We start from the raw sequence: 21,808 nt of genomic DNA, 5'->3' as shown, positions 1-21,808 counted from the left end.
GCAGCAGGGATAATAACTTCCCCCAATCTGCTGGACACTTTCCTCCTAATGTAGTCCAGGATGTGGTTTCCCTTTTCCACGGCCAGAGTGCTCTCTTGGCTCTCGTTCAGCCCAGCATCCACGATAACACACAGGTCCTTCCCCCATCGCTGCTGCTCCCTGCCCAGGCTCATCGCACCTTCGGGGCTGCACTCTGATGAATTTCAGGGGCTTGTTGTACACATTTATCTCATCCCTTTGCACTGAGGCTGTGTCAGGGGTCAGCCACCCTCTTTCTAGTGGCACCTAAGGCTTGGCTGAAGGTTCATTCCCTGTGGGTATCCCCGTGGCTGATGGAAAGCCCTGTGTCAGCCTCCAGGTGCGTCAGTCATTATTGACCATCCAGCAGCTGTCGAGCTGTTGGTGGTGACCCTTGGAGTCCAACACAGCTTTCCCTTGGGAAATCCTTGCTTGCCCTTTGCACACTGAGAAATGGTTCTGAGATTCTGCCCCATAAGGGGTCTTACAGCAATTCCCATTTCCTATTCTGATCCTCACCAAGTCACATCTCTGCCTTCCCCATGGAGCACAGAGCCCTCTGACTCCTGCATGGATAATCCCCACCCCCCCCCAGCCTCCTCCTGAACCAATATTGCAACAAAAATCACAACAGAAAATGGGGGTCAGGGATCATAGGATGTCTCTGTGCACCCTCTGCTCTGGCTGAGCCCAGGCAGTATGCCCCAGGCAGACAGCAATGCCCCAAAATCTCCTTCAGGATGATCCATCTCCAGAACAGAATAAAGATTTGGGTGCTCCAGCTGCGACGTTTCCGCACAGGCTGGAGCTTTGCATCCCAAAAGCAGCCTCAGCTAGTTTTATACAAAGACGTTAACGAAATTCAGGATATCTTGGTTTTGAAAGCACTGCATAATTGCAAGCTGTTATTGTCTGAAACCGCATTTGCAAGATGCAGTCTCAACAGCCAGGCAGCTTGGGGAAAAGAAGCACTTGTTCAGTGTGGGAGAAGCTCCTGCAGAGGATACAATACCCTTGCCAAGCATTCACAGGCCTACAGCTGCCCAAGCACCACAATTTTCAAGCAGAAACTTGTGGACAACATCCTACTCAAATTACCCCCAGCTCATGCCCTAAGCTCAGCCGTTTTTCTGTTCCATTCCTCTGTATGCTATACAGAAGCCTTCATCACATCCTCATCATCAGGTAGCAAAGCCAATGTTTTTTTGCAAAGGGGCAGGACCACAAGGCCCCCACTCTGAATCTCAACACCCAGAAAGCACTGGCAGAGCCTTCATGTACACATTTCAAACCATCCCTAGCACTGCTGCACACTGAGCTCTGCCATGCAAGCACTTCTTGACTCCTTTTCCTCATCTGCCTTGAAAAGCAGAGACAAGAACTGGGAAATGCTGGGTTTGATCAGGTACTGGCAAAGCCACAAAGGTGAGCGTTGTTTCAGGTATAGGATTTGGTGAGGGACTACAGCACCCCAGGAAGAGTACAGCTGGGTTTTGTCTTTAGCTTTGTCGTTATATTTAATCCAAAAAGCTCAGCTACTTTGGGAAGGATCCTACATCTGCTCAAGCTCTGATCAATGGATCAGCAAGGATTCAAGTGGCAAGTTCAGTCTTTCCCTGCAGGACATCCCTCAGCCAGGAGAGGTGGCCACATGCACTCCCCATCACTGTCCTGTCACAAATAGAAAATCCATGCAAATCCCTTGCCTTGGTCCCTCATCCCAACTTTGGAGGACTTGTTAGGTGGTACAAAACTTAGACTGTGCCTTCTGGATACCACTCAGCCTTGGGAGACAGATGTTGCACTGCATCCATGTTTTGTAATGTGCAGGACAGTCCTGTTTGACTGTTGATCCAGATTTCCAGTATGATCTAGTATTTGTGGACAAAGAGCCAGGAGCATCCATAGACTGACTTCACTTTGGGGCATTCCTTCTATGGCCTGTAAGTGAGCGGGGCAGGACTTTCTGGAGTGGGTGTCCCAGGTCCTGCAGGATGCCTGAGGGATGAGGATAGCTCAGGGTGGGACAACATCCCTGCCAAATGAATGATGCAGTGGATGCTGCAAGTCTGCTCGTGTTCAGTGGGAGATCAGGTTATGGGGGAGAGACCCTCTGCTAAACACAGACAGCTGCAAACTCGCCCAGTGGCAGCATCCCCTGCCCCTGGCCACCAGTAACCCCAGGGGAGGGTGGCTGGGCTGGTGGCCAGGCACAGCTCTGCGTGGCCTGGCAGCACCAGTGTTAACTGGGCTCTGCCCCGGCCTGCCGAGAGAGCACATTTGCCTGCAGAGCTGTGTTTCCAGAACACTCCTTGCAATTACATGCCCTGCCACAGTTATTAATATTTATTAGGCTCAATTATTCATGGCCTCTTTAGGATCCTGTTGTTTAAGTCCAGCTTGAGATCTCCAGGCTAGCAATCACAAAAGTTGCTTTCCAAAGGAATTACAGTAAATCAAGCTGTTGGAAATGTTGCAAGCAGATGTAAAACTCAGAGACAGAGCTGCCCAGAAAACAGCCTCATGTCCAGCACTCAGAGGCCCATATGTGCTACATATGAGCTTCCTGGTGTGGGATGCAGGGTTGTGGGACACCACAGTCCTTCTCCCTGCCACCTGCACAGCGGTCACACTGACCATCTCCTCAATCTGCAGGGGAGAACAGCCCAAGAATAATGGCTTGGAGGCTTTTCCCTGTAAAAAGGACACGTGGTGAGGATGGAGAACAAAGCACGATGTTTGTGACAAAGCAGGCAGCAGCTAGGAGGCTGCAGCCTGTCCTGCTGGCTGTGGCACAACTGTGATGGGGGAAGTCCTTGTCCCAGCTCCTGACTGGAGTTTGGTCCATAGTGGGGAAGCCACAGGTGCAGGATCCAGGAGGAATACTCTAGGGTATCCTGCCCAGCAGGCATAACCCCATGGCACAAGGCATCCCACTGAGACCTCCCAGATTGCTCCCTCCATGGAGCTAGCAGCACACACACAGCCCTGAGGGGAGCATTTGCCTTCCTGCCCTGTTGATGCCCAGATTTGCAGGTGGCAAGGTCTGGGTGAGCCCCAGAACCCAGCACTAAGCACAACAGCCCCTGAGGGCGTATGGGAGGAGGCAGGGGGTCTGCCCACACAGCATGTCCAGCAGATGAGAGCTGCCAGGGCTGCACTCTGCCAGCAGAAAGCCATCTGGGCCACTCAGAGGTGCTCAGCAAGGCTGATAAGCTAACTGTGATGGCTGAGCTGTCTCAGGCTGCTCACAGAGCCTGAGGCAGCACGGGCAATCCCAGAGCTTGCCCTGCAAAGCCTTGGCCACATTTCTGCTGCTGACCTCTGCATCTGCTCCCAGCCTGAGGCTCTCAGCACCCATCCCACACACCAGGGCCAGCTCTTGTCACCACAGAAATCACAGGTGGGACAGGGAACTCGCAGGGGACTCACAGGCCACGGGAAGGAGGGTGTGGGCAGGGTCCCCCAGGACACTGGTCATAGCACAGGTCCCTGAGATCCTTGTGATGAGTATGAGGAGACAGTTTCTGGTGTTTCTGGCTGTTGGGTCATATGAAGATGTCATGGATGCCTGGGAGAGGAAGGAGAGAGCTCATTCCAGAGAAACAGACTTCTTCCAGGTCCTTTCCTCTACAAGCACTTGTCTCCAGTGAGCTGGGGCCTCTGAGGAGCAAGGCATGGCAGGGAGGAGGTGCATGGCAGGCAGCACAGTGCTTGGGGTCTTCTCCAGAGACCAATAAACTCCTGAGGAGCAGCCCTGCCCACAGTGATTCACAGCTGAGCCTCATCACCAGCATGAAGAGATGGAGTAATTCACTCAGCATAGAGCAGGACAGAAGGGCTTCAAGGGAAGCAGTCCTACATGTTGAAGCCTTAGCAATGAAAAGGAAAAAGGGACTGCCTGCCTCTGCTCCACAGCCAGGGATCCAGGCCCACATGACACTCAGGTGTCATGCTAAGGGATGCTGGGGGGTAGAGGAACAGGGCAGATGAAATCAGATGACAGAGTAAGGCCCATCCCAAAGGACAGGATGCCAAAAAGGCCACATGTCACCCTCAAAAACTTGGTTTCCTTGTGTGTGGTCCTTTCTCTGACCTGCCCTGCCTCTTTACCATCTCCCCTGAGTACCAGCAGCAGCTCCTGTCCATGCCATGGCTCTCCTTTGCCCAAAATCTGCAAGTAACTAAAATCTGCTCTGCTCTGGGCCCCAGCATGGCTCAGAGTATAAAATTTTGATCTGTTAAATGGGTTTTTGGAGGAAGCTGGATAAACTAGAGAAGGAACACACATCCACCTCCATTTCCCCTCCTGGGGCAATTCCCTTGCCTAGAGAGAGGCTGCAGCAGGGCTGGCAGGCAAAGAAGGGCTCATGCCATACCAGTGCTGGCATGAAAAAGCAGCTCAGAGCCTGCTTTGAAGGGCTGGAGAAGCTGAAATGGCTGAGCCAGCTCACAGATAGGTCAAGTGGGGCAAAAACACAGATTTGGAGGAAGAGAGGAGGGATGGGATCACAGCCAGGGAGCAGGGGAGACAGTCATCCCAGCTCCAGAAAACAGAATGGGCACATGCCAGTGGGGACAGTGCTCCTGGGAGTGGGGGTCCTCCTCTGTACCCTGGGATGACAGCAGGTGGGGACAAAGAGGGGACAGACCCTCTGAGCTGTAAGATCTGCCCCACATCACACCCCAAGCCACCTTTTTTAACCTCCTCCACCGAGCCATCCCACCAGCTGCCTGCACCACCAGCTCAGACAGCTTTGGGGTGATAGGGCCCCAGAACCAGCACCTACCAGCCATCCCCCATCCTGCTCAGGTCCTGGTACCCTCATCTCACAGCCCTCCCCTCCCCTTGCTGAAGGAACCAATCTGATCCCATCCCCAATCATGCCCCAGACAGTCTCCAGCAGGCAGGGGCAAATTTTGTTCCCCAAAAAGCCTCTGAGTCCCAGCAAGAGCTGTTTTAATCAGAGCTTTCTGCCCTGCAGGGCTCAGCATGGGGTAGTGAAAGAGGCACAGGCAGCCCTTTTACTCTCTCCCCTCCTGTCAACCCTCTGTTTGGCTTCCTCTTCTCTTTTAATTCACACACACCCCCCCTCCACTCCACATTTCAAGCCTGCTTGGTAAATGTTTGAAAGTGAAGCTGATGTGGTTGGTATGGCAACACCAGGCTGGGGCCCTCGCCTGAAACCCCAAACACACAATTAGCTGATTAAGAGGAGAGGCAGTGGCGTGCTGGGGCTCTGCTGCTCTGCGGGGCTGTTCCAAATCACCCCATCAGGGGTGCTTGGAGGTTCCCAAGAGGGAACACAGGGAGTGTGCACAGCCCCTCACATGGGTACAGGTTTTCCAGGCTTGGAGAGGGAGCTTTTTCAGGAAGCCAGGCTGTAGGATGCTGCAGTATGAGAACGGGGCTGATGGAGATGCCAAAAACAATGTGGAGCCACTTGCTGGCACCATGTCCCTGTCCAGATTGCAGCATCCAGAAGTCCGGGATCACTGCAGGTCACACCAGGTCCCATCTGCATGTTAGAACAGGACCCAGCTGTGCCCCAGGGAATTCAGTGGCCAGATCCAGCACTCACAGCTCTCAGCTCTGAGGAGCAGATAGGAAAGGAGCTGTGTGAGAGGAGAGAGAAAAAAGAGGGAGAGCCACATTCCTCTGGAGCCAGATGGGATCTGCCTCCAGCCCTGAGGGCTGCCTGCTTGTCCCCAGCTCCCTAAACAGATCATGGTGCCCCTGCCAGCAGGGCAGAGATACTTGGATTGATCCTCTCTCCTCTCCTCTCCTCTCCTCTCCTCTCCTCTCCTCTCCTCTCCTCTCCTCTCCTCTCCTCTCCTCTCCTCTCCTCTCCTCTCCTCTCCTCTCCTCTCCTCTCCTCTCCTCTCCTCTCCTCTCCTCTCCTCTCCTCTCCTCTCCTCTCCTCTCCTCTCCTCTCCTCTCCTCTCCTCTCCTCTCCTCTCCTCTCCTCTCCTCTCCTCTCCTCTCCTCTCCTCTCCTCTCCTCTGACACAGCCTCATTGCTCACAGAGTGGCTCAGGAAGGCAGCAATCATCCCAATGACAGCCCTGGTTAATGAAGTCGGCCTTCATTAGGCATTTCCGTTCCACTTGAAAAGCTCCTCTGTGAGGATGCTCCACCGGCAGAGATGGAGGATGTGGGGATGGGTGAGGCTGCAGGGTGACAGCCAGGCTGCCAGCTGGGCACTCCTGTGGGGCTGGGTGCATGTCCTGCAAGCTGCTGTGGGGTTACAAACCCACACCCTGCACCCACCCACAGTATACAGTCCAGCACCCCTCCCACCAGCACAGCCTCGATCCTTCTCCCCATTCCCAGGGAGCTCATCAGTGTCCTGGGGAACAAGTCCCTGCACCAGGCTCCACTGTTTGACTACACCCATGTTTTTGTTTAGGAAGGAGGGGCCCCGGAGAGTCATGCTGTGGGACTAAAATTTTCTGGGTTTTACGGGTGGAGCAGAGGGGATAAGCTGGGAGGGATGCCCACTGTGTGGAAGCTGGCTGGAGTGGTCCTGTGAAGAGGGTCATTTAGCTGATAACTCCTAGCAAGAGTACTCCTAGATTAGAGAGCTCTAAATTGCTCATCTATTATCTGTCCAGCGGGAGCACCCTCATCTCATCAGGGCCACGCTTGGCAAGCCTCCAGCCGCAGGAACAGGATCGAAAGACCCACGGCTCCCTGCCCCAGCTGCTCTGCAGGGACCTGCCACTCAAAGGAAGGGCATCTCAGGATAAGCACAAGCTTGGGGAACACCTTCCTGCATATCCAAGTCCTGGAATATGTCCTCTGGACAAGATGGGTTGCTGGCTTCCTCCCACCTCCTTCATGTGGTTGCTTCCCTCAGCCCTGAACTTTCCCCCCAGCTCCTCATGGGCCATTTTGGAACTCAGACACTGTCAGACAACATCCTTTCTCTGCACTCCCTCCCCACGTTCCAACAGTTGCCTCCATCAGCTTTTCTCCCTTACTGTAGGATGAAGGCAGCTTATGGAGGAGCAGTGTGGGCAAATGACTGCACAAGGGTACTGGGTGCTGAGCACTTCAAACTCTTTCAAAAGGTCCTCAGAGCCTGGTCCTGTAGGATAAGGGAAGAGCCAAACTGTGACTGCAGGACTATAGCATGGAGCAGACAGTAGCATGCAGCTCTGGAAATTGACAAGTGAGAGGATAGATGGGCTAGATCTAAGCTGTGTCTTCTCCTTCCAGCAGCTGGAGAAGCTGGAGGATAAATTGCCTGTTCAGAAATGCATGTTCAGCAGATCTGGGGCTTCTATGGCTCAGCCCAGCAGATGTGATGTGGCAGTGAGGTAGGAATGGCAGCAGACACAGACGAGGATGAGAAGGAAGCAGCACTCAACTCTGTACCAGGTCAGGGTCCTGGAAGGAGCTACAAACACCCCGGGAAGCACCAAATGTGCTCATGCTCCAGGAGAGGTTGTTGGATCAGGCTGGAGTGAGGGTGGGGTTCCTCCTATCCACACAAAGTGGTGCCTGGCCATTCTGCAGCTGGAATTCTGCTGTGAATCCAGAGAGACTTTGATTGCAAACTCCTTGGTCCTCTGTGACTGACAATAGACAGACAAGTTCTGCTCCAGGCTTTGGTGTTGAAGGATTTTTGAGTACCACAAAAGCTGTTGGGGGAGTGGGGGGTGGGAGGAGGCTCAGCAAAACCAGCTCTTGCACCCTACCACTGTAAACAAGGCTGCTCAGTAATGATGTCCAGCGAGAGCTCTACCTTCTGCAATGGGAGGGAAAACTCAGAGCACAAAAGCTCGGTGCCACAGCCGAGAGGCACACAGCCAGCATCCGCAGCGCCTTAACCTACTTTGGGTTTGCTACTGCGTGGCTGCTGATGGGGGCCAAAGGAGGGGCTGCACCCACGGTGGGCACCATCTGGCAGCTCCTGCTTAGGGCACTCTGGCTATGAGGGAGGGAAAAAGCCAGGATGATCCCTGTCCCCATCAGGGGAGGCCATCCCAAAAAACACAGCAGGATGAGTGCAGGGAGCAGGAGCCGTGGAGCAGACACCACCCCAGCACCAATTTGCAGTCGCAATTGGCACTGCAGCCTCACACACACACCTGGCAGAGGGGGAAGGCATTAGTGGGGACAGGACTGTGAGAGGGAAGGTATCAGAGCAGCCTGGGATTCTCCAGGATCCAGCTCCCCAAGGGAAGCAGGTTTAAACCTTCAGGATAGGTGGCACAGGGCTACAGCTCCCTTCCACCCTCAGGTTTGAGCTGCAGGGAGCTGGAGGCTTTGAGGATCGATGGCTGAGCTGTCAGGATGTGGGACCACCAGAGAACAGCTGCATAAATGTAGGGAGTGAAAGGCAGTGTCATTGATCAGGCCTTGATGTGGGAACATGATGGACAGCCATCAGCATCCTGACTGATGACCAGGAGTGAAAGGCAGTGTCAATGATCCGGCCTTGACTGGGAGTGTGATGGACAGCCATCAGCATCCTGCACAGCCCCTGACTGATGACCAGGAGTGTGATTGATGGATCAATGAGCCTGTGTGAATGTCCAGGGGCAGGAATGGACAACTGTCAGCAGACATGAAGGGCAGCCATTGGCAGGTGGCCTTGGGAGGTGCTGTGTGCAGCCAGCACCAAGAGATTTCCTGTTTGGTTGCCTAGTTGGTTTGGAGAGCAGGATCATGTCTGCAACTGGGACCAGCTCCATGGGAAAGATCCTGAGCTCCTTTCCCTCCACAGACCCCACACATATGGGGGTCAGGGGCTGTGGAGGGAGCCAGCTATGGTCTGCCTCACTCACAGGTTTGCTCTTGCACCGTTTATTCCAGGTGATGGGTGATGGTCTGCCATTCTCTGCCTGCAGTCTGACACGGCAGCCCATCAGGCAGCCAGTTTTTATCCAATTTCATGCTGCTTTTGGTATCATCCTTCCCTCCTGAAACAGCTGCCACGAGGGGAGTCGATGCCTCTCCTAACCCTCCCTGCAGCGCATCAACACTATTATCTCCATCAGCCAAACTTGCAATCTCCCGAAAAAAGATATCTCGCTATTTTGACAAGTTCTCTTTTCCATCACCCCCCGCCGACTGGCAGGAGCGCCGGCTCGCGCAGGCGCGCCGAGGCTGCTGCTCCTGCCAAAATTCGGGCCCCCCTCCCTCCCTCCCTCCCTCCCTTCCTCCCCCTCCATGCAGACCCCCGCCCGTGTCCCCCCGGTGCCGGCAGCCCGGGCCGGGCGCAGGGATGCTCCGGGGCAGCGCACGGCGCTCCCGGCCGAAAAGCAGCCGCAGATGGTGAGCCCACACGCCGCAGCAGCCAGTGACCTACACGCGGGCGTCATGCGAGATTTCGGAGCGGGGAGAGGAGCTGACGAAAACGCACATTGCCGCTGCAGCTCAGCTCTCACCTCCGCCCCTGCAGCCCTCCTCCAGCAGACCGGCGCTGCCGGCTCCCTGTCGGGAGCTTCCCCAGCCTGTTGCCGGCTGTGCCGCTCCAGTGAGCAGCCAACCACGCTGTGGCTTTTCAGAGAGGACAGGGGATTGTGTCCTCCTCCTCCTCCCCAAGAGGGTGCGAGACGATCCTTAATCCGGCACAGGGTGTCCTTGCAGGAGCGGGTGTGGGCTGTAGCTGTCATTTTGGGGGACAGCGCACCTGCCCGCACCAGGATCCCCAAGGCCTTCGGCAACTGGAGCAGGAACTGGGCTGGAGCTCCTCCTCGCCTCTGCTTTTCCAGGAACCACTCGGCCCCAGGATTGCCAGGGCAGGGCCCTCCCCACAGAAGCACTAAAAGCTTTCACAGCCTGCCCACACACTCCTCTCCAGTCCTCTGGGGCCGAGGTTCGCCTGCGAAGATGTTTCCCACTGGCCTCCCTTACAGCTGGCATCCACTTTCTCCACCCCACAGCCATCCCAACATTTTCTCACCATGTTCCCGAGGCCAAATAATGCAAAATGTGATTCACCCTAAAGGAAAGCATTCCTGAGGAAGGGTGAAGCACAGAGAGGCATCTTAGGCTGGGGCAGGGCACCCAGACGCTCCATTAAGGCTCCTGCAGCTGATGAAGTGAAGCAAGACAGGACCTGACAGCCACAAGCAGAAAACAGATAAATCCTGTTTCCAGCCTAGCTCTGTGCATCCCCAGTCATGGGGAAGGGAGCCAGGGACCAGCTCAGATCCTAGCACAGCACCCAGATGCTGCCTTTCCCAGCCTCTGGATCTGTTTGCAGGTGACATGAGCTATAGATCAGCTTAGCTTACTCCCAAGTGAGCCATGGGAAGCGTCTGCAATGAAGATATGAGTATCATGGGATCAGTGTCAGTGCCCATAAGTGTAGGGAAGGCTAGCCCAGGGTGTGGAAGAGCAGTCAAAGATCAGGAACCATCCTGCCACCATCATGTGGCACAAGAGTGTGGAACCTGGTCCTCTTGGGGCTGCCCTGTCCCAGTAATCTGCTCCTGGGGATGCAGAGAACTACAGGGGTGCTGGATGCTGCATCCACCACAGGTTTTTTCAGGGTGTAGATGACCTCAGGGATGGTGCTGCCCATCTTCTAGATGCCAGGAAGCTTCAGTCATCAAATGGTTCTTAATCCCAGGTCTCCCACTCCATGCTCCCCATGCCCTCTGTATGGGAAAGACAGCATCCCTACCTCTCCCCTGCTGCTACTGGTGTCCACACATCCACTGTTCTGTGGGGCTGGCAGACCCAGAGCCTGGTAGGACTTGCCCACTGAGGGCACAGGGGCTGGCAGGGACAGGATGTCAGCCTAGGATGAGGGGTTTTTCCTTCCAGGCAGTATCCCAGGAACAGGAACAGTGCAGTGGGGCTGAGCAGAGCTTCCCTATGCCCTGCTGTGTCCAGCCTGGCCAAGGAGTAGAGCAGCCCTGCAGCATCTCCACTGTTCAGACCCCTCTGCTCTCCCCTTCAGCACAAATCCCAAGCCTAGATGGAAGCTGCTTCTCCTAAGGGCTCAGAGTCTGTTTCACCCTAAATCATCCCCATGCAGACCTGTCTGTTCCAGAAAGGGAAAGCACAGCCCCTTACCAATGGCACCCTCTTCCAGTAAGGAGTAAGGAGGCTGAGTGACCATCTCCACCAAGCTGATGTGAGACAGCTGGGGATACATGTGGAGCAGATGCTGTGCCTTCAGAGGTGCTGCATTAGAGCTGTGCCTTTCTCTCACCAACAGCATCCTTTCTCCTGCCCCATCACCTCCTTCAAATCCCCGTGAACCCCAATGCCTGCTGCAGCCTTGTGTTGCCCACCCAGCTAACAAATTCATCAAGTCCTGGGGACTAGAAGAACAAAACCCCCAGGTTTTGCATTGGGCACACAGGACTGCATGTAGCCAGCAGTCACCGTGCCCGTGCTGCACCATAGTGTGGGAAGGAAACTGCCTGTAACACTGACCAGCAGGCATAGGGTTAAAGCAGGTGCAGGTAGCCTGTAGCTGGAACATTGCTCTGGGGAAGACCCCGCAGCGGGGGCAGATGAGACCTTTGCTTATCCTTGGATGCAGTCCCACCTCTGTAATCCTTGAGGTTTTTTCTGAGAAAGGCGGTTCAACCCAGGGGGCCAAAGGAGATGCAGGGAAAGCTTTCATTGGTATCTTCCAGCACACGTCAGCCCGGTTAAAAAAAATCTTCGTTTCTCGGAGAGCTTTTTAACACGGCTCGGGCAGCAATTGGTACAGGGACAGCAAACCAGGCTGCATCTGCTCAGCCCGAGTCACAAGCTCCCTGCTTCCTTTGAGAGAGACAGTGTGTGTGTGTGTGTGTGTGTGTGTGTGTGTGTGTGTGTGCGCTAGACACAGGCATCCGCTCCCAGCATCTCGCTGCCTCCTGCATCCTCCGGCAGCAAGTGCAGGGCTCTGGCTCCCCGGGTACCACCCTCGCCGCTCCATCCCCTGACAGGGATTTGCACGCGGGGCACGGCATGCGGTGAGCGCCCGCGGCTGGAGAGAGGCTCGTGGCCAGAAGCAGCGGCGATGGACCTCGTGTGGGCTGCTGTCTAGGGCTCGTGTTCCCAGACCGACCCGATCCTGGTGAGTGCGGCTTTTTTTGCCGTTGTGGGTGCTTTGCTGGGTGCGTAGCATGGGCTGTCCACACATTGTGTCACCCTTTGGTGTGTTCCCCTACTGTCCCTGGGATGCTGGTGCCAGGGAGGGTTACTAGAGCTCCTGGGATGGGATGCCTGGGAGTGGGGATTAGGATGGGGTGAGAGGGTCCTGCCCAGGCATCGGGGTCCTCGTGTGGGTACTGGGGAGAGGGGCTGGGGAGGGAGAAGAGAAGGAGAAGTGCAGAGCTGGGCAGGAACTGTGTCTGCTGCAGAGGAAGGGACTCTGCTGTCACGGCATTTTCATCCCCCTCTGGGAGATGAAAGAGTGCGACACACCTATAAAATCTGTCATAGCGCGGCAGGACGGGCAACCTGATCCAGCAGGGAGAGCAGCCACCAGCTTGGTGTCCCCAGGACTGGGACACAGCACTCCCCCTGCCCCACATCCCCACTGGACTCCCACAGCCCTGCAGAGGGTGGGAGGGTACCATCAGCCACGGCCCTCCTGCCCCATGGCAAATAGATCACCTCGCAGCAGCAGTCCCAGCAGTGCCACAGTTCTGGCATGTGCTGTCTGTCCGGGAGAGGGGACAAGAGGGTGCTGACAGACCCCCTCAAGGAGCTGGAATGCAATGTCCCCTGAGCAGAGCCTGCTGCCTTTGCAGCCTGGTACCCCTCACCCCAGGCAGGCAGTAACTGGCAGGGTGTGCAGAGCTGTGCCAGAGCCATGGCAGAGCCATGGCAGCTCCTCCCAGCCCGGCTTCATGCCCTTCAGACTGAACCCTGGGACCAGGCTGCCATGGTCTCTGAGGTCCCAGGGTTCTCCTCTCTGTTGATACCCCACCCCTCTGCCCCCAGGGTCCCTACTGCTGCTCCAAGTAATGCAGAGCAGTGCAGGACAAAAGACCCAGCAGCCTCGTGAAGGCAGGGATGAGGCCTGGCCCCCTGGCAGCCTGTGGGGACCAGGCACATCTTTCCCCCCAGTGGGGGAGCCTGCTCCTGGCACATGAGGGGGTTGTGCTGCATGCACACCCCTGACACATCCCCTTGAGAGTGGGTGCCATGGGCTCTGCTCAAGGGTGCTCCAGCCCTAGCACCCTCTGACCCTTCATTTGCTAGCAGGGCCTTTCACCGGAGGACATTCTGTGGAGCAGGTAACAGTCAGTCCTACAGACCCTGTGGCTCCACACCCCCATTTCCCCAAGCCACACCACAACGGCTCACCCTGGACCCACCACCCCAAGAAGCACCCATCCCACACCCCCAGCTGCCACAGACCCCACCCCACTCCCACAGCTGCTGCAACATCCCTGCACCCAAAGCCACCACCCACCCCCTGCCCACAGCCTCTGCAACACCCTCCGTGGGCTGTAACACCCGCCCTGCGCTGCCAGCCACACCGTAGCACATCCACCCCAAAACACATCCACCCCTCGCACCGCATCCACCCCGTAACACATCCAGCCCTAACAAACACACCCCTCCTTGCTCCCCGACACGTCCATCCTGTGCTCCCAGCCACCACACCGCCCCAGCTGCGCCGTGCTGCGCCCACCTGTGTGCCACCCGCCGCCCTGCACCCACCCCTCACCTGGCACCCCGCAACCCCAGCACAAGCCACGTGTGCTCTGCCATGCCACAGAGGTTTTGCAGCCATGCAGGGACCACTGGCTCTGTTTGCATCCGGATGCTCTGCCCTGTTTCCTTCTCCTGGGGTGCCTCCTTGCTAGCCACCCGCTCTCTCCCTATTCCCACCTAACACAGGCTTAATCCTCACTCCAGCTGCACCAGCCTTGCTTCCATGCCTCAGTTTCCCCACGCAGAGAGGGAAAGATATGTCCATGGGTACTAAGAGGATGAAGTGCTTTCTGGCTCAGTGTTTTGCTGCAGGAATGAACCAGCAAGGAGCAAATCCAAAAGAGAAGAGTGAGGGGAGTATGTGTTGCCCAAGGATCAGGGTAGGGGTGCAGGGGGCTGGAGGCAAGGGAAGGGAAGGAGTTGGGAAGTTTCCCACCACCCACTGTGACAACCCCCGGTGCTGGCAGGGCTCGCTGGAGCCGGGTGTTTGCAGGCAGCTCCTGCCTGTGCCCAGATTTAGCTCCTCTGTGGGGGCGACCTAAAAATAGCCTCATGGTGCAGCCTGGCAGCAAGGTCGAGGCCCCCGCACCTCTTAGGTCACACTGAGACAGGTGGTGGTTCTCTGTGCCTCGGGGGTGGACACAAATAGCACTGGAGACACCTCCCCCCAAGGACATGTGGGGACGCAGGGGCTGCTCGGATGTCTGGGCTGCTATGAGACAAGACTGCCCCTGGTCCTCCCTTCCCGGGAGAACAAGGACTCCTGAAGTCTGGCAGGACCCCAAGTCATCCCAGGTTCTATGTGAGGGTGAAGTCCCACCCCACAAAGCCAGATCAGGCAGGGTATGGGGCACAGGCAAAAGGGGATTTGGAGAGTGCAGAGCAAGTTTCGGGTGTCTAGGGTGCAATGGAGCCTGTGGAAAGGCAGTGGAGCTTGGAGACTGAGTTCAGGGTGAAGGCATTCAGCCTTGGATGTGCAGGCAGGGTCCAGCTGTGCGGCACTAGCAGGGGCAGGGAGGCCAGCAGAGCTGAGAATAGACACAAATCATGATAGAAATGACACTGTCCAGTAGATGGTGGCAGAAGGCACTCAGGGTAGGCTTGGGAGAGGACAGGAACAGGGAGGTGGGCTGGGAACTTGCAGCAGCAGCGCAGTGCAGGTGGGTGACTATGACATGAACACACAGGGAAACTAGATTTGTGGGGGGAATACAGCACACCAGCCACTCTTCTATTGGCCAGGCTGCCCCACTGCACTGCAGACTGGCTGGGGTTGGGGCACCCAGAGCTCAGCAGCACCGTGGGGAGAAGCTGCCAGCACGCTGGGATGAGGAACACCAGTGTAGGTACCAGGGAGACTGGCGTGCTGTGGGCCACACATCTCTTTTCACTCTTCTCTGTGAGCCTAGCTCCTCTGGACCCTCTCCTCCTCATTTCTACCCAAACCTTGGGCAGGAGCAGGCCTGGATCTGGCAACGGTCGGTGGTGCAGGAACCTACAAAGGCAGATCCTGGGGGGATTTCCCTGTGACTTCTCCGACTCTCTCACTCGCAGGCAGAGCTGCAATGCTGCCCAGCAGCAGAGCTGATCCTGACCACGGCAGATGTGATCCTGAGCCAGCCAGGCAGAGGGTGGTGGCACGGCGAGGAGGTAGAAACACCCAGGTGTTTTCCTTCCCACTGGCACAGCCGCAGAGATGCTGCTGCTGTGGCTTGGACACGTGCCTCCAGCTCTGCCCCGCTCCCACCTTTGCAAAGCCCCGGGAGCTGAAGAATCAGCACCAGCTCCGAGCCAGGCACTGCGGCCAACAGGTGCAAATCCCCCGGCCCACACGCGCGCACGCTGCTGGGACCCCCACGCGCAGGACGGGGCCCACACGTGTTGCAATCCCGGCTCAGCGCGTGGGAATCTGCAGGCAGATGGTCCCGCGGTGGTGGGGAGAGGCTGGGAAATCACATGCGTGTGCACGCAGCGGTGATTGCCGCCTGCCAGCACGCTCTGCTCCGCTCCGCTCGGCCCTGCTGCTGCGGGGTACCTGTAATTACCCTGACCAGGCTCCCTGCCACAGCAGTGCCCGCGGTGTCGAGTCCTCCCGCAGGCAGTGAGATCCCGGCCGTGTGCACGCGTGCTGCTAATTATCCCGCTACCTGGGGACTTCCCTGCTGAGGCTGGCAGGGCGGGAGATTGCTGCTCCAATCTCCCTGCCTTGCCTCCTGGTCCCTGGGCATCAGCTGGAAGTGCCTCTTTGCTGCAGCATAGAATTAGAGAATAATTAAGGCTGGAAAAGACCTCTAAGATCGTTGACTCCAACCATTAACCCAGCACTGCCAAGGCCACCACTAAACCACGTCCCTAAATGTCATGTCTACAGGGTTTTTTTAAATGGTGATTCTACTACTGCCCAGGGCAGCATCTTCCAGAATGCAACCCCAGCATGGTAGGAGGGAAGCCCTTGGACCCATGCAGGGTGATGCTGTGCCCCACGATGCTGGACGCCAAATTCTGCTACTCCCCAGCTTCAGCTCACACCCAGTGGGTGTTACTTGTTACTGCTGCTGCTGTTGGCCTCCCCACTTTATCCTAAGGTGGTCTTCCCTTGGAACTGAAACCAAACATCCTTCTTGGGACCCATGTGCCCATGTCCTGTACATTGCTCCCCTTCCCTCTTGCACCCTCACAGTCCTCCTACTGCTGGCCCAGCCTCCTCACATGGCTCCTTGCAGGATGCAGAATGCCCAATGATCACAGCAGCAGCGTACACACAAGCATGTGAGTGCAAGAAAGGCAGCTGAGTGAAGAGGAATTTAAGGAAGGTAAGGGGTCAGCACCAGACCTGCTATGATTTAGTCCTGGGCACAGCTGCAGGGAGGACATCTTTCACCCTTGACTGGCCACAGAGGCTGTCTTCACGGCAGAAAGGAGATGCACACAAGGAGAAGGGTTACAGCTGGTCCTAGTCCCTTTGGGTTTTACTGATCTGGCATGGAAAAGGCCTGGATGTGTTTCTTGTTGAGCTGGAATCTGTAGAGCAAGGGTGGGGAGGCACCCCCAAACCATCTCCCTCCCTTCTATCCCACTCCCCACCCCCTCAGACCCTCCATGGCCAGGAATCCATCTCTCCATACCCACCATCATGATCCCAGTATCAGTTTCTCACAAAGACCCCATTTCTGCATACCTTGGGCTGCTCCTCACATAGTCGGGGGAAAACCTCTGGGACACGTTTTTGGGGGTCAGGGACATAGCACCTTCCTTCCCACCGCAGAGCCATGGGGGTGCTGATGTCCAGGAGGCAGACGGTGGAGAGGGTGCAGAAGGTCAGCTTGGCCGTGTCAGCCTTCAAGGACGGGCTGCGGGAGCAGCCATCGACACGGCGTCGGGCGGAGGCGGGGACAGCACGCCAGGGAACGCTGGAGCAGGAGGTGCAGGAGGGAGAGGAGGAAGCGGTAGCAGGACCTTCCCAGCCGGAGGAGAGCAGCGCCAGCAAGGCAGCCTGGGAGCGGCTGCGGGATGGCCGGGGCGTGGAGCCAGAGGAGTTTGACCGAGCCAACAGGTTCACGCCACCCGCCTTCATCCGGCCCAAGAGGGAGCTCCACGATGACGAGCCCCCGGACATCAGCCTGGAGCAGAGGGAGCAGGTGAGCTGATGGAACCACAGAGACAGGGCGGGAGGGATGGGGACAGGGCTGGAGGTGAACAGGGCTGTACAAGCACCTGAGTGTCTGCCAGGCAGTGACAGCCACACAAAGCCCTATGGAACTGGCTCACTGGGGTAGGGTGCCCGTGAGCAGGCTGGGCAGGTAGAGGTGCCACACTGGGAGAGGGGTGCAATTGTTCAGATGTGCCCTTGAGGGACCCTGGGGTGTCTTGAAAAGCAGGAGTCACTGCTGCACACAGGCAGCTCTAGGTCTGGGGAAGAGAGGACAATTTGACCTACATGTTATTCCATCTACAGTCAACCAGCCTGCAACTCAAGCCATCCCTCCATAACTGCAGCCCCTACATCCCTGCCCATCTACAACCCAATAGCCTATCCACCCATGCCCTCAATTCTACAACCCACCCACCCATACCCACAACCTTACCCATACAGCCACCCACCCAACAAGCCTAAACCCCAGCCCACCTGCAGCCTTATACAGCACCGTAAAGACATAGAATATTCTGAGTTGGAAGGGACATACAAGGATCATTGAAGTCCAACTCCTGGCCATTCACAGTATACCCCCAGAATCACACCATGTGCCTGAGAATATTGTCCAGGCTTGGTGCTGTGACCACTGCTCTGGGGAGCCTGTCCCAGTGTCCAACCTGAGCCTAAATTACCCAGGGTACCCAGATAATATACCCAAGTAAGTATCTCTTTGGAATTGGAAATGGAAATGAGTGGGAAAGCCTTACAGCTTATCAATCAACACTTAAAACCCTAAAGACCAGCCAATGTACAACCCTACAGTCCAGCCACCCACACATACCTCACTGCTGAGAACCTACAGTTCCACTGACCCTATAGCTAGACCCATCCACCCACCATTCATCCCCACAAACACACCCACCCTCCTCTAACTCGACCAGCCTTGTCCCTTACAACGACCTCTTCCTTATTCCAACCCCACACATTCCCATCTTCCAGTCCTCTCTGCCCCTCAGCATCCACCCCCACCTGCAAAGCACCGCCCAGCTCGAGAAGCCAAGCCCCTGCCCACACTGCCCTGCTGAGCATCTGCCTGTCCCTCCCCAGATCGTGAATGATGAGATGTGTGAGATCTGCGAGGTGTGGACAGCCGAGAGCCTCTTCCCCTGCCGCATCTGCCACCGGGTGTATCACGACGGCTGCCTGCGCCGCATGGGGTACCTGCAGAAGGACAGCGCCGTGGAGGTGACAGAGACGGCGCACACCGAGACGGGCTGGAGCTGCTACTACTGCGTGAGTGCCTGCTCTGGGGACACCAGGCTGCTGCGGGGTGCTGGGTGCTTCCCAGGGAACTGTGCCCCACATGGACATGAGCATGGCCCCACCTCACAGCCTGCTCTGGGGCAATGGGGAACATGCTGCTCACCAGTTCCCACCACCCACCTTGGCCTGATGGGGTCACCAGACACAGGGGACATTGGCCCTTTGCAACCTCCCCACCCCTGCAGCCAGCTCCCCAGGACCTTGGTGGGGGATATGACACCACGGGCACATGAGATGCTGTAGCAGAATGGCCAAATCCCGGGGGCGTGGAGCCATCCCACTTCAGCACCCTTGGGTGACACAGCACAACATCTCTCTGGGTGTCCCCACCCATTTACTCTCAAGGGATTCTCAAGGCTGCTGCCATAGAGAGGTGTGGTCCCTCCACTCCATGTCTTTGCCTCATGGCTCCTCTCTGCCCCCCACCCCAGGACAACCTCAATCTGTTGCTGACAGAGGAAGAGATGTACAGCCTGATGGAGACTCTGAAGAACTGCAAGATCATCCCAGGTGTGTACTCCCCATGCGGCGGGTCCCATATGGCTGCGGGAAGCAGCTGGGGAGGTGGGTCCTTCCTGGGCACTGCACAACCAATCTGTCCCTGCAGAGAGCTGCCTGACCCTGGATGACTTCCTGCACTACAAACACCAAGTGCACAAGCAGCAATTCGAGCGGACCATGCCCGAGGCAAAGGAGGAGCAGGCAGCCCTGCAGTTCAATGCCCTGGACCCTGACAAGAAGGGGCACATCGAGTGGCAGGACTTCCTCTCCCACGAATCCATCCAGCTGCTGCAGAAAATACGACCGCAGGTATGGCTGTGGCATCCAGGGCTTGCTCCCATGGCTGTCACATATGGTCACAGCACCCAGGGCTGGCTACCATGGCCAGCAGCCCTGGCAATGGCACTGGTACAGCACCCACAGCCACAGCACCCAAGGTCACCACCCATGACCAGAACCCATGGTCATAGCACCCAAAGCTGGCTCTGATAGCTGATGGCTGTCATCATGGCTGTGGCATCAGGGGCTGACTCCCATGGCCATGGCACTCAGGGTGGAGACACCTGCAGCTTTGGGAATATCAGGAGGGAGGTTCCCACAGGATGAGTGCTCCACTCCTTTGCTTCTCTGACCCCCTAGAATGCCCTTCTGCGGCTGCTGACACCCAAGGAGCGAGAGCGGGCACGGGCAGCCTTCCTGGCCCTGGACCAGGACAACGACGGCTTCATTGGGGAGGGTGAGTGCCGCCAGGCCCGGCACACCTGGTTCCGCAAGCACCAGAAGGAGATGCTGTCCTGCAATGTCAGGTGAGGAGATGCCCACCCTGTGTAGGGGTGATATCCCAGCTGGGACTCCCAACACATTCCCAACACCTACCAAAGGGGCTCAGCACACAAATGGCTGCCCCCACTTCCCGCCACCTCCCCCTCCATGGCCCCTCAGCCCTGTGCACCCTCTTCCCCCACCACAATCATTCGGGGTGCAAGGAGCAGGGATGAAGAGCATCCTTCTTCCTGCCACAGCATCAGCCACGTGGGACCCATATCAGAGGGCAGCCCTGCCAGCAGCAGGAATGGCAAGAGCCCGGAGAAGATCCTGCCAGCCACAAAGCAGGAAGAGACCAGGTGAGGCAGGGATTGTTAGGAGGGTGGTGGACACCCCCATTCTGGGGACAGACCCTGGGTGAGCAGTATTGCCAGGGTGTCCAATGAGCCCATATCTGCCCGCAGGAGCATCGACTGGCCCGGATTCCTGCGGGAGAACGTCGCCTACATCCTGGCTGCACGCCCCAACAGCGCCGCCCTGCACCTGCAGCCCCTCGCCTAGAGCGTGCCCCACTGTCCCCCACGCCCTGCAGGGACCACGGTGGGGAAGGGTCCCGTGCCTGGGGTCACCATGGGGCACAAGGGGCAGGGAATATGCTGCCCCCATGCTCCCCATCCCCACAGCACCCAGGGAGCTGCAGACAGAGCAGGGTCTGCCCTGGGTGCTTGTGGGGTGACAGTGGAACCCAGAGCACCCATGTGTCCCCAGCCTCCCACAGCGCCATGGGGCAGCACAGCTGAGCCTCTGCATGCCACAGGCAGCACCCACGGGTCTGCAGCAAGCAGTGTCCCAGCTTGTCAGCACGGTGGATCTTCAGGGGATGTGGCTGACTCCCTTCGGGGTCTCTCACATCCCTGACCTACTCCAACACGGGTTGGAGCCCAGTAGCTCATGGCTGTGTCTAGGAGACCATTCCCTGGCATGGCTCAACCCTTCCCTGCTGGCAACCAACTATTTAATGCCAACAGCGATGGTGTAGGAAGAAGCACTGGTAACAGAAAGCATCAGAGGGATGGGAAGGCAAGGTCAGATACAGGGGAACCCCGCTATGCATCTGATCTTGTCAGCAGCATTGCCCTGCATCCCCCATCTCCTCCTGTACCCCTGGTTCCAAGGGATGCTCTTCATTTGCTTGCCATTCCAGCCCCACACCAACCCTGTTCAATCTCACTCTCTACCCACCACATCAAGTGGACAGCCTTGCCTCACTGGGAGCATTAGTGCTTGTGGAAAGGAGGAGGAGGCAGAGCCCAGAGCCCCCCCAGGTGTCAGCTGCAGGGATGAGGCATTCACTGGGCCTGTTGGCAGCCCTAAGGTAGATAGGTAGATGGGCACTCAGCCCACAGATGAGGGAACAGGAAGCCCAGAAACCTTGCCCCAAACATGCCAGGGTTTGGGATGCCCAGGTCCCATGGCAGCCCCAGCAGCTGCTCCTGCCTCTCTAATCCCTTCCCTGTAGTGCCCTCAGCCTCTCCTTGCCTGGTGTGCCGTGGCTCAGCCAGGGTGTACAAAGACCAGGGGTGCAGTTACAGCGACCTGGTCACTCCCTCACTTCCATCCCCGATGCCCTGTGGGCATCATCCCAGTCAGCCCCCTTCCCCCAGCCAGGGCACAGTTCCCCTCTCCAGGGTCTCCCCCACTGCAAGACCAGGAGGCGCACCAGTGCCACGACATCTTCCTCTACCACCCTGGCATGCCAGGCCAATGGGGATATTTTGGATGCCAGGTCCGAGATGTGGCCAGAGCGCCAATGGGGATATTTTGGATGCCAGGTCCGAGATGTGGCCAGAGCCATGGCGAGGAGGCGGCCGTGGGTGCATGGGTTGCAACTCCCTATCTGTACTGAGATACATTCATTAAACAGCTGTGTCCAGCTAG

At 57.1% G+C, this 21,808-nt stretch overlaps 1 protein-coding gene across 2 annotated transcripts; it reads left to right on the top strand.

The window, feature by feature from the left end:
• The first annotated feature begins 10,307 nt into the window (after positions 1 to 10,307).
• On the top strand, positions 10,308 to 21,808 carry PHF24 (PHD finger protein 24). Of its 2 annotated transcripts, XM_056514145.1 has the most exons (9): positions 10,308 to 12,055; positions 16,328 to 16,460; positions 16,913 to 17,285; positions 18,389 to 18,574; positions 19,036 to 19,114; positions 19,212 to 19,414; positions 19,745 to 19,911; positions 20,128 to 20,229; positions 20,335 to 21,807. In XM_056514145.1, exons 3-9 carry the CDS (start codon positions 16,917 to 16,919, stop codon positions 20,429 to 20,431), a joined length of 1,203 nt encoding a protein of 400 aa, XP_056370120.1. In that variant the 5' UTR covers positions 10,308 to 12,055; positions 16,328 to 16,460; positions 16,913 to 16,916; the 3' UTR covers positions 20,432 to 21,807. The 2 variants fall into 2 exon arrangements, with proteins under 2 accessions (XP_056370120.1, XP_056370119.1); XM_056514144.1 differs by lacking the exon at positions 16,328 to 16,460 and having other exon boundaries at positions 20,335 to 21,808.

Source organism: Oenanthe melanoleuca, chromosome Z (assembly GCF_029582105.1).
Source record: "Oenanthe melanoleuca isolate GR-GAL-2019-014 chromosome Z, OMel1.0, whole genome shotgun sequence".
Lineage (NCBI taxonomy): Eukaryota > Metazoa > Chordata > Aves > Passeriformes > Muscicapidae > Oenanthe > Oenanthe melanoleuca.
This window is presented reverse-complemented; position numbering and strand designations above follow the sequence as displayed.

Coding starts and splice junctions, on each gene's coding strand:
- PHF24 (XM_056514144.1), top strand. CDS start 16,917: ATGGGGGTGCTGATGTCCAGGAGGCAGACGGTGGAGAGGGTGCAGAAG. Junction 19,415..19,744: donor TGCAGAAAATACGACCGCAG/GTATGGCTGTGG, acceptor CTGACCCCCTAG/AATGCCCTTCTGCGGCTGCT. Junction 20,230..20,334: donor ACAAAGCAGGAAGAGACCAG/GTGAGGCAGGGA, acceptor ATCTGCCCGCAG/GAGCATCGACTGGCCCGGAT.